The sequence below is a fragment of the Dunckerocampus dactyliophorus genome, chromosome 20, assembly GCF_027744805.1.
Source record: "Dunckerocampus dactyliophorus isolate RoL2022-P2 chromosome 20, RoL_Ddac_1.1, whole genome shotgun sequence".
Taxonomy (NCBI): domain Eukaryota; kingdom Metazoa; phylum Chordata; class Actinopteri; order Syngnathiformes; family Syngnathidae; genus Dunckerocampus; species Dunckerocampus dactyliophorus.
In genome coordinates, this window is record NC_072838.1 from 15,990,001 (window position 1) to 16,001,680 (window position 11,680).

An 11,680-nucleotide genomic window follows, 5' to 3' on the forward strand; every position below is an offset into this window, starting at 1 on the left:
TCCTGAGCGCCGTGGAGAGCGAGTTCCAGAAGGGCAGCGAGAAGGGGGACGCGTCCGAAAGGGATATTAAACTGACGCTGGAGGACGCCGACCTGTGGAACAAGTTTAAAGAGTTGACCAACGAGATGATTGTCACGAAAACGGGAAGGTAGGCCGTTTGCACATTTTACCCGCAGTTTACGCACTTAAGATAAAACAGAACTTAAGAGGGCTTGGATTGTACTTTTGATATACAAAAATGACTGTTTAGGGTACGAACAAACTCTGATGTCACCTTTCGTTGCCACAGGAGGATGTTCCCGGTGCTCAGGGCGAGCGTCAGCGGCCTGGACCCCAACGCCATGTACTCGGTGCTGCTGGATTTTGTGGCCGCGGACAACAACCGGTGGAAGTACGTGAACGGGGAGTGGGTGCCGGGTGGCAAACCGGAGCCGCAGAGTCCCAGCTGCGTGTACATCCACCCGGACTCGCCAAACTTCGGTGCGCACTGGATGAAAGCTCCCGTGTCCTTCAGCAAAGTCAAACTGTCAAACAAACTCAACGGTGGGGGGCAGGTAAGGACGTTAACTAGTTATTTCATGGCAGGACTTGACAATTGAACTATAGTTATGGGGGGTGGATAGATTGGACTTGCATCAGGGGTGTCCACAGTGTGGTCCAAGGCACAGAGCATTTTCTAAAACTAAAAATAAACATGTAATACAAAAATAACCCCAAAAAAGGACTCTAAAAAGTAGTAAAAGTAGTAAAAAGTTTAACTGTTGATGCTAATAACCTTAATAATGACACACTTTGGCGCCTTCTTTAAATAAACTTCTTAGCATATCCACATTGGACTTGGTTTACAATATTAAAAATATCCAAGTGGCCCCCACATTCTTTGATTTTTTTGAATGGTTTCGACACTTACATTCCCCCCACCCCCCAGATTATGCTCAACTCCCTACACAAATACGAGCCGAGGATACACATCGTGAAGGTGGGAGGTATCCAGAAGATGATCAGCAGCCAGTCTTTCCCAGAAACACAGTTCATTGCCGTCACCGCTTACCAGAATGAAGAGGTGGGTACAGGAGCCTTTACAACGTCTTTAATATATAACGACATGACGAAAAAGCTAAAATCGCCTTATTTTTGTTACAGATTACAGCCTTGAAGATAAAGCACAATCCTTTCGCTAAGGCCTTCCTGGACGCTAAAGAAAGGTACGATTTGTGTGTACCTGAGGCTATGAAAAGCCAGTCCAGTACACGACTCCAAGTCTAATTTCCTTTGTATTCCAGGAGTGATCACAAAGAAGTGCCTGATCACAGCGTGGACAGCCAACAGTCTGGCTACTCCCAACGTAAGCGACCCTAAAATTCACCCAAAAAGCAAAATTCTGAGTTTGAAGTAATGACTGTATGTTTCTGCTGACAGTTGGAGGTTGGTTCCTCCCAGGCCAGAGCCCCATCTGCCCCAGCAGCAGCCCCCCGCAGTTCAGCGGTACGGCAGCCCACTCCTCGGGTTCGTACTGCGAGCGCTACTCCAGCCTGAGGAGCCACCGGGCCACCCCGTACCCCAGCCACTACCCCCACCGCACCTCCAGCACGAGTAAGACCAACAACCCCCACTCTGCTTAAATTCGGATGGAATTCCGATTCATTGCGCGCGTCACTCTTGCAGATAACTACATAGATAACACCTCGGGCACCCTGGCGCCCACCCATGACGGCTGGTCTGCCCTCCAGATCCCAAACTCCACAGGCATGGGCACTCTGTCGCACACCACCAACTCCACATCCAACTCAAGGTGAGCCTTAAGAAGCTACGACGAAGGCAGAACAATCCAAAACAAGACAATTAACCACCATTGTTTCTTTTTCCGGGCTCTAGTCAGTACCCCAGCCTTTGGTCTGTGGCCGGAACCACCCTCACCCCATCAGGCTCGGCCTCCGGCTCCATCCCCGGCGGCCTGACCTCCCAGTTCCTGAGGGGCTCCTCCTACACCGGGCTGACTTCCTCTCTGCCCGTCTCCTCGCCGTCCTCCATGTACGACCCCAGCCTGAGCGAGGTTGGAGTCGGGGATGCCCAGTTCGAGAGCTCCATCGCTAGGCTGACCGCCTCTTGGGCGCCCGTGGCTCAGAGCTACTGAGAAGCAGACAGGAGAAGAAGAGTTGGGACATAAACACAGAATGAAAGACAATCCATCTCACTCCTCTTTGCTCTTAGCATCTTAATGTTTGGACCATTCTCACACATCCTGCTGACATATTTTTTGCTAACATTCAAGTGTATATCTTTGTAAATAGAATAAATTAACGTGCTGTTATGCTCCTTATAAATGTGCATATTCTGACTTGGTTACATTCAGATTATGAGATTCAAGTGCCTTCTTCCACAAACTCATGTACATACATATATATTTGTATTTGAACTCACTTGTTATTTATGTCATTTAATAATAAATGTAAAAAAAAATGCTTGTTTGCTCAAATACGCTCGGCGTCATGGTCAGTTGTTTCTGGGTGGTGAAAAGACAACACCACCATTAAGGGCCATAAATATACAGTATGTGCAGTCTTGAAATAGCCACGTCCACATGGCCATGCTAAGTGAATTTGGGCTTCTTCTTTGACATGTAGCTAAGTGATATGTTGAGATTCTCCTAACGCTGACACCCTTTTGTGACAGTCTGCGTCGTGGTGCGACATGGGGCCGACACATTCAGTCCCAAATCAAAGACACGGGAAATGGAACCATATATTTACAAAAGAAAAAAGATCCAAAGCAACCAATTAGTTAACGCGTCATAACACTTGATAAATAAAATGTTAATCTTATTTGTTGCAAGTAATTTATTTGAATGCATATATGATCACAATCAACCTTATTTTGTTGGTCAAAAACATGAATATTCAAGACATAAAAACAACAAATTAACCATGAAAGTGGTAGAGAAGCTGATGGTAATCATGATTTTGCTGTATATTATCACACATGTCTTCATTTTTTATAATAAAAGCAGTATTTTCAGTTAGTCAACACTGAGCATTATTTTTGATAACATTAGATAGATTGTAAAACATGAAGAGTTACAAAGTAGTTTCCAAAAATATTTATACTTATGTTATAAACCAATGGCAACTTGAATGACTTCTGACTGAGCTACTTGCCTATGCCTTGGAGTTGTGGACAGGGCCTTGACTGTCAAACTCAAGATTACCCAGCCTTCTTGGGGTCCATCAGAGGGGTGCTGGAGAGTATCCATGCTGGTGACTCAGTGGTTCTGCTGGGAGACTTCAATGCCCATGCTGGGAACAACAGTGCGACCAGGAGGGGCGTGATTGGGAGGAACACCCTAGCTGATATAAACCCTTGCAGTGTTATGTTATTGGACTTCTTTGCTAACCACAGTCTGTCCATACCAAACACCATGTTTGAACAATGGGATGTCTATAAATGCACCTGGCACCGAGACACCTTAGGCCGCAGGTTTCTGATCGGCTTTGTAGTCATATCATCAGACCTGCGTCGGCCTGTTTTGGTCACACAGGTGAACAATCATCACCACCCGGTGATGAGTTGGACTAGATGGCAGGAAAGGATGCCGCTGGGAACGTATGACAGAGACTCCCGTTCGTCGAGTCTTCAACATGTACCTCCGGCAGAGCTTCGCCTGCATCCCGGGGGAGGACGAGGATATGAATCCCAAATGGTCCGTATTCCGAACCTCCATTGCTGAGGTGGCGGATCAGAGCTATGGTCGGCAGTGGTCGAAGCAAAAATCGGGGTGTGGGAGGAGTTTGGTGACGCCACGGCGCATGATTTTGGGTCGGCTTCAGCGAGGTTCTGGCAAACAGTCTGCCACTTTAGAAAAGGGAAGCAATACAGTGTCCTCACATTTTACTGTAGGGACGTAGGCCTGCTGATCTCAACTGAGGATATAATTGGGCGGGGGAAGGACAACTTCTAAGGAAGTAGTATCTGAGGACATGAACACGGACATGTCCATCACCATGGCTGAGGTAGTCAAAAAACGCTTGGGAGGGTGGATGAGTTTCACCCCGAATTCCTTAAGGCTCTAAATGTTGTGGGACTGCCTCTTCATTGCATGCAAGTGTTGGGGAAATGATTGCCTTCGGCACATTCACCACGTTAGTGTCAGTTGGGATTCAATAGGCCTGCAGGATCACATTGTGCAAAATCAAAAATGTAGCTGTTGTTAGTAACAAAAAATATTAGAAACAGCTCTCGTGTATGATGCAGTGTAGTTCTACACCACTAGACAAACTAGAAGCACAAAAATAAACATTAAAGTAGAAATGCATGGTTGTAGACGACCACTGTGGACCCCACTGGGCATCCTTCAGGTGTTTATGACTGGATAATGCATATGTACCGTAAAAGTTGCTTCCAGTTTAATCTCAACTGCTGTGAGAGTTGTATTGGATGTCATTAGATTGTGCAGGAGTACCTGCTATATTATGGCCACAGACAGTGTAACTATAAGAGTACCTGAGGGCCGCTGGCCTGGCCGTGCATATATGCATGATGTCACTCGTGCGATGTGAGTGTCACGGACTCAGGCACAGAGGCGGGGGTCCCGGGCAGCAGCAGTTGATGGAGTGGTCCTCACCCAGGTGCAAATGAAGGCTGGAGGGTCACGGGGCCACAGGCAAACAGTAGTGAAGCAGCAATGTGACCTGCAGCTGCCTGGGGGCCCCAAACAGACCAAAACATAGCAGTGCAAAGGTCCACTCATGAAACCACGTCTTCTTTCGAAACAGTCACTTTAACGGCCATTTTGGAAAATGTGAGTCAAGATGATCTTATTTTTTAATAATGCACGCACGTTCGTGTCACTCGTATTCACCATGGAACTGTGGAAGGAAACAGAAATCAAAAGTTAGAAAACCTCAACAAATTTCTCAAATAGTACACAGTGCACTGTTCCTTTCATCATAAATAATCAACGTAGTGACTTAGCCCTCTGCCCACAGTTATTTACGTTATTATGCAAGTTATTTTTGGGAAACCAGAAGCCAGAATAACATTACGTGGTGATTGTTGATTGTTGCTGTCCAACAAAAAACATGAATCTCCACATTTGTGTGTGTTTTTTAAAACTTGTTTTGCTGTATTTTAGGATAAAAAGTAACATGTTTGGACATACTGTTTTTTTGTTGGATAGTAAAACACAAACTCTTTTTTTTCCCCGCAGAACACAAAGAACACTGGTTTTATTTTATTTAAAAACAGGTTTGGACATCCAAGTTTTTTGTTGGACAGAAAAACACAAACTTTTTTTTAATGCAAAAGAAAGTTTTTTAAACCATACATTTTTTTAAATACATGTTTTTTGTCAAACAATGAGGATATGTTAATTTCGTTTTTTTTTTTTTAAGTGTCAATTTGTAAACATTTCCAGTTAAATCCCATTGGAATTCATGACAATATGTTGGCATCCTTAATGCTAACTGCTAACTATGTTGACATTGGACACCAAAGCCAAAACATTGCTCATGGTTTGAAGTGTTCTTTGAAATAATTAGTCAAGAAAGCACCTTACTGATAATGACAAAGTAAGGGTTTACTTTCATTTAGGTTAATTTTGGGCAAACAGAAGTCAGATTGACATTAAATGGTGACTTGTGTGTGTCTTTATGTTTATGAGGAGTTGTCCAGACTTTGTGAGGAGGATGTTTGCTGATGCTCTTTGCTCAGTCTGGAGCTGTAAACATCTCTTCCCTCTAAAGTGAAGTTGTGTTTGAGCTGAGGACCATGAGATGACTCGGGTCTTTGTCCTTATAAAACAAAATGATGGCCCATCTCCTCTGTACACTACAGCCTGCAGCCTGTGTTGGTCTTCCCTAATTGTCAATTGGAAGTTTGACTTTGCAGACCCCCGGCCCTTGGAAGTGTGCGTTCCAAATACGCTTTAACAGAGTGTGCCTGACACCCAAGTGTGGAGGCCTGAGGTGGATAAATAACAGATGCACATGTGAAGGAGTGCATCTTTAGTAACGTAAGAAAATGAGGTTTCATCAACCAACAAATGATTCAGGTGCCATCTTCCAAGGAGAGCGAGCGAGGCTAGGCAAAGTTGCCTCACCGTCAACACGGCGGTGAGTCACATTGTGCAAGGGCCATAGCGGGAGATTTACGAGGGAGCGCTGCCAAAAAACAAGCCGTCCAGTCTGGAATAGGGCAGAGTCAGTGCAGCGGTGGGTGGGGAGGTTTGTTTGCAGACCGCCCCGCAACCCCATCCCTCTGATGTCCTGTGTGTCTTCGTTAATGAAGAAATTCTGGTACCTTGGTGAGACATTGCTGTCAGCTGAGCAGACTCTGCCTTCTCTGTGCCCTCTTGGACCACCACCTCCCCTGCAGCATCATGCCGCGGCCCCACCCAGTGCCATCAGGCCCTTGCACCACTCACACGGCTACTACCCATTCCCCACAGTATTAGCAGTTACTGTCCATGATATATTAGTTATGTTTATTTTATAAACGTTGATGATGGCTAATTTTGTGCCAGGTGACCCTGGAGAGGTGCATTGGCCAGTCACAAGTACACCAAGCAATATCAATACATTCTGCCAATGTTTTTAACTGTATCAATATGATTATTATTGTGGTTGTAGCTTGCAGTAGTTTCTAATATTTTGGTTGCCATATGTAGCCACGGAAGAGTGGATGTATTTATGGATCCCATTAGACTGTGCAGGTGATCCAGTGTGTTATTTTTTTATTTTATTTGCAACATTTTATTTCATTATAGCATACTAGTAATGTTTTTTTTTAAATATATGCATCATGTACTGTCGCTGTCCAATTCAAAACATGTATCTCTACAATATTTCAATGCTTGTTTGTTTCATTAAAAAAAAAGTTGAGATTTTTTATTTATTTATTTTTTAAAGAATTTCAAAAAACATTGAGGAAAATTATTCCAAAAATTCAAAAAATGGAAAAAAACCCACAAATGGACAGCGACAATATGGAATATTTTTATGTCTATATTAATATGGTTATGCATGCAAAAACACATAAAATAACACTACGGACATATCACTTTCAGAGAACTGTGTTATCCGTGTTGCTGTTGGGCATACAAATTAAACTGAAATGAAAATGTCTTTAAATGCAACGTAAATTATTGATTCTGATGTTTTTCCTTACTTAAGACCACAGTGTTCCTTCTTTCCTTACAAAATGAAAAGGGTCATAGATTATTCTCCCAATAAGGTAAGTGATTAGAAACTTGTATTTGAATACATATACACTGTATGCTGTAAGATAAACACCTCTTGTCCTCCTGCAAACACCCATCACACTCTAATGAGCCATAATATTCTTCACCTCAAAGTGACAGATGTCCGAAGTGTGTTTTTGAGCCACATGAGCAATTTCACACATTAGAAAGACTTGCTATAGGCAGCATAAGCTAATGTATGTCACCCTCTCACCATTCTGACAGGCGTGTCCAGTTAGCGCAGCGCGGGGGTCACACCAGCAGACAAGACTTGTAAGCAAACTGGTGGAGAGGGAAGTAACATTTTAGCAGAGGTGCATGATAGTAGTGTGAGTGAGAAACAAGACTTTTAGCTCATTGGTAGAAACACGCGGACTTGTCCTTCTAAGTTTCTAGGAGCCACGTGTCAATTCGTGGCGTTCACACGAGAGTAAGAGTACCTTCACGGAGTGTGAAAAGTGTGCTTTTGTTTGTATGCAATATTGGAGATTGCTATCAACTTGATGCCAGCTTGACATGCTGTCAATTTCAGGGGGTGGCCAGAAATGACACTCGAGTGCCACAGAACACAAAACACGAAAAACTGCTCCAATTTTTCTGTTTTTAGACACACAAGATGTCAATTTATTTTCTGCCTTCTGTGTGCGCTTTTTTTTAAACAATTGCCAAGTATGTACACAAATTGCGTACAAACATTGCAACAAACGTTTTAAGAGCACTCATTCAGTTTAGGGGAAACACTACCCCCTTGTGGTGATAAAAAAATCTAACCTTGAGGTAAAGCTACTTGTATGATTTTGAACTTACACTCATTGATGGCAGCTGTGTGAGGAAATAAACGTAGCCAATTGGTAACCTTGTCGCTTTGATTTATTTAAAAAAACAAACAAACAATATTTAATGACACGCAAAGGGAGCCGGGCGTCACTACAGCAATGGAACATCGACATGAATGAAACCTTAGGGTTGGGAGGGGAGGCGTATGTACTGCAGGCAACATGGTGCACACCACGCATACACAGCAGATCTCAGCTGAATTTGGCTTTGGAGAAGTCCATCTCTGGATGCTGAGCCATGAACCTGCAGACAGACGACGATTATTAGCAATTCCTTCAGGACTTTTTGTGAACTCATAAGATGTCTTTGGCTGGAGCAGTGGTTCTCAACTGATGGGTCACGATCAGCCATTTTCAGTGGGTCGCCGGTCTCGCCCCACCAAAAAAAAAAAAAAACGATCGAATGTCCCGATGTCCCTGAATGCACCTCTCGTCTGTGCTTTTTGCTTGCTACGCCACCGCAACGAGAGTGCCATGTTTATGGCCCACGTGGCCAAGCTTGAGCAGGAGAGGAAAGACATCGAGTGTGAACTTAACACAGCTCGATCGCCTTTAAATCTGTTGGAGAAGAGCATCTCAACGCTCTAGCTCACATTGTGTCACACGGGGAATGAAGACTTGCAGGTACAGTTTCATGCCGTTAGATCTTTTGACCGAGGAAGAGGGGTGGTATAAAGAAGAAATAGACCTATTATTATTAATATTATCATCATTATTAAACTTACCTGCTGAGGTAATCAGAAAAAAAGTAACATTTGTATATTATGAATTGTAATTTTTGTTTATCTGAGGAGTTGAATCAGAGCAAGTGGACTAGCTTGATTTTCTTAAAAGACGTCTCACCTGTCATCCAGGTCCAAGTCCAGGTGCTGTCATTCAACTCCTCAGATGTGCCATGTCCTGAAACCCCTTACACACACTTTTTGTTCAAATAATTTTTGAATTTGCGGATGAAAATGTATTTTCCCTGAGCAGGAAGTGGGTGGGATTTAATGTTTGCGACATGTTACAAAGTAAGCACCCCTCTATGCAGCCACGTAAATGTTGCAAACAGGCCTTTTAAATATAAGACATTTAAGAAGTTTTAGTTGCAAAATGTCCGCAATTTGGGTCAGCGCTTGTCATTGAGGGCTGGTGGTGGGTCCCGCAGCCAAACCAGTTGAGAACCACTGAGCTAGAGCGGGAGTGGGGAACCTACAGCACGAGGCCCATTGATCTGGCCTGTGGTGCAACTCGAGAAACAATCAAACCTCAGAGGAACTGTCCTAAAATGGCCAAAAACATTTAAACACACATATTCTCATAATATATAATAACATTTGTTTATGAACCAAAATGGTGCTGAAACTGCAACAGGTTCCCCGTTTGAAATGCCACCACACGAACCTGGCACATATTTTTATATCAAACATACTTTTTAAGGATGTCCTGTTTCTTCTGCTCCTCGGACGTAGGCAGACCCATGGACTTCTGCCGCTGGTCATACATCATCTTCTCCACCATGCCGCGCGTTTCGCCGTCCAGGTCTGACAGCTGCTCAACAGCAAACGAAGATAATAAGGGTAATTTAGTTTTTCTTTTTACCTCACTATTACACAGCATTCACCTTGGAGTTTTCTGGACAGACTTTCTTGGTGTTTATTTCAGGATCTGTGGCAACGATCTTGCTCCACCACTCCATTTTGTTAATCTGAAATTCAAAAGCCCAAACGGCCATGAAGCTGTTTCACACAGATGAATACCAGAGGGGGAACGCTGTTGTACCTTCTCCAAGTGGACTATGACGACCTTGCCGTCATCGAGCAGCCAGGAGCTTTCTTCGACCTTCACCTCGTTGTAGAGCTGCCCCTCGATAACGGGGGGGTGGCCTTTCAAGCCTACCTTGAGGGAGCGCCGCTGGATGTCCACCACCACGTCTCTGCCTTTGATGCGGAACTTGACGTTGAAAGGCACCGTCAGCTGCGAGGACGACGTTGAGAGGATAAGCTGACACACGTGACAGTGACAATGCACCTTTTAAGTTTAGGGAGACCTACATCAACTTCAGACAGTGTCTGTGTCCACTTGTAGTTGGGCAGGTCAGCTCCATTTCCTGCATTTGGCTTCAGTTTATCTTTGTCCTTCTCATCCTCCTCACCTTCCGTGTCAGACTGAAGATGTAAGAATGTTAGACGGTACCACAATCAAACTGCCCAGCGTTAAAAAACACTATATACAAGAGCAGGATAACTGTAGCTCTTGCATTGGGTCTCATTCTAGATGCCTAATGAAGTGGCCAGTGAGCACATTGATCACAGATTCTCACCCCCTTCTCTTTTTCTGCTTGCTCCGATGGCTTGTTAATTTTCTCAGTTTTGCTCCCCTTTGTCTCCTCTTCTTCCTTCTTCTACAACACACAAGAATAGGGGTCATAAAGAAAGGGAACACCAACAAGAAAGTCACATGACAGGCCAGGACAAGAAGAATGGTACCTTGTCGAGTTCAGTCTGCAGCTTCTCCGCTTCTTCCTCAGTAAGTTCTTGAATCCTGGGACCGTCTTCGCTTTTCTTCTTCTGCTGCTCTTCCTCTGCTAGCTGGGCGGCTCTTTTGGCTTTCTCCTTCTTTTCTTTCTCCTGTTTCTTCAGCTTTTCCTTATGGGCCTCCATCGCCAGCTTATTGTGGTGGGCGAAGGCATCCTTCACGAGCTGAAAAAGAAAGGGGTAACAACAGGTAAGATGGAGAGGAGATGCAGTCAACACATTATTGAGGAGATCTTACCTTCTCTCCAGCACCTACTTCACCACCGGTGAAAAAGTCTGTTTTGCGCCGCAGGAAGCTAAAAAATGTATTTACTAACTGTGGAAAGAAAAAACACATTAAGATAAATTTCACTGAGACGTTATCAAATCTGTTAGCATGTTATTACATACAAATTCTTCCAGAACCTTCTATTACTCAGCAGTATATTTAAATGTTATATTTATATTATTATATATTCAATATATTCTAATGAATCATCCCGTGGTTTGTAAAAGTTTCTATGCAAATTGGCTGAATTCTGATTCCTACTTTAAATTTTGACATTAGCATTCAAAGGCGGTGTGCTCTGCCTTGCTACCGGCTAACCACATTAGCTTCGCCGTTAGCAAGATAGATTGAGCGTCCGGTATTACCTCGTGTACTCCGCCTTCGTGCTGCTGTGCCATAACCAGCAACATCCCGTCATACTTCTCCTCGTCATCACCCATGTCGGCTTAATACGAACTTTTTTGGTGGTGGAAAGGCCAACAGTAAACGGTTTGTGCCAAACAGCGACGGAGGCCTGGGTTGGTTGTGGATGTATCGCTTCTCGCTTCCTGGAAACAAGCCCCGCCTTCATAGCACTGACCAATCGGAGGGGTGTATTTTAATTGACAGTTGAGCTCTCCAATAGAGTGACAGCTTCAGATGAAAGCGGAACTTCCGCGTTAACTGGGTGGCTTTTTCTTGAGAAATCTTCAGTTTATCAGTTGAAATTTACTCAACGTATGTTATTTAAACATGTTTATTAGTATCCCTTTAGAAAATGAAATCATCAGAGGACATACAATTTCCTGACAGTTCCATTTAACTGTAAATTAGAGATGTTTTA

General features: G+C 43.8%; 2 protein-coding genes across 2 annotated transcripts in view; one reads left to right on the forward strand and one right to left on the reverse strand.

Moving 5' to 3' along the window:
• The window catches only part of tbxta (T-box transcription factor Ta), a 2,401-nt gene extending 157 nt beyond the window's left edge, over positions 1-2,244 (forward strand). Inside the window, exons 1-8 of the mRNA XM_054764082.1 lie at positions 1-148; positions 290-554; positions 929-1,063; positions 1,144-1,205; positions 1,284-1,345; positions 1,420-1,593; positions 1,666-1,792; positions 1,876-2,244. The exon at positions 1-148 is cut by the window's left edge and continues 157 nt beyond it. Coding sequence (XP_054620057.1) covers positions 1-148; positions 290-554; positions 929-1,063; positions 1,144-1,205; positions 1,284-1,345; positions 1,420-1,593; positions 1,666-1,792; positions 1,876-2,134 — 1,232 coding nt within the window. The 3' untranslated portion in view covers positions 2,135-2,244. The remainder of the gene's footprint in view (positions 149-289; positions 555-928; positions 1,064-1,143; positions 1,206-1,283; positions 1,346-1,419; positions 1,594-1,665; positions 1,793-1,875) is intronic.
• A 5,842-nt stretch (positions 2,245-8,086) lies between these two features.
• On the reverse strand, positions 8,087-11,416 carry nudc (nudC nuclear distribution protein). The gene is made up of 9 exons (XM_054764481.1): positions 11,223-11,416; positions 10,828-10,905; positions 10,542-10,754; positions 10,376-10,456; positions 10,107-10,220; positions 9,835-10,029; positions 9,677-9,760; positions 9,485-9,603; positions 8,087-8,314 (listed from the first exon to the last, which is right to left on the reverse strand). The coding sequence occupies exons 1-9, from the start codon at positions 11,295-11,297 to the stop codon at positions 8,263-8,265; spliced, it is 1,011 nt and encodes a 336-aa protein (XP_054620456.1). The 5' UTR covers positions 11,298-11,416; the 3' UTR covers positions 8,087-8,262.
• Positions 11,417-11,680: the final 264 nt, after the last annotated feature.

What these genes read in the sequence shown, in the direction of transcription:
- nudc (XM_054764481.1), bottom strand. Translation starts at nt 11,297, where the DNA reads ATGGGTGATGACGAGGAGAAGTATGACGGGATGTTGCTGGTTATGGCA. An exon ending in TGCAGACTGAACTCGACAAG is followed by an intron (nt 10,457 to 10,541) that starts GTACCATTCTTC and finishes TGTGTGTTGTAG; the next exon opens with AAGAAGGAAGAAGAGGAGAC. An exon ending in TCATAGTCCACTTGGAGAAG is followed by an intron (nt 9,761 to 9,834) that starts GTACAACAGCGT and finishes TTTGAATTTCAG; the next exon opens with ATTAACAAAATGGAGTGGTG.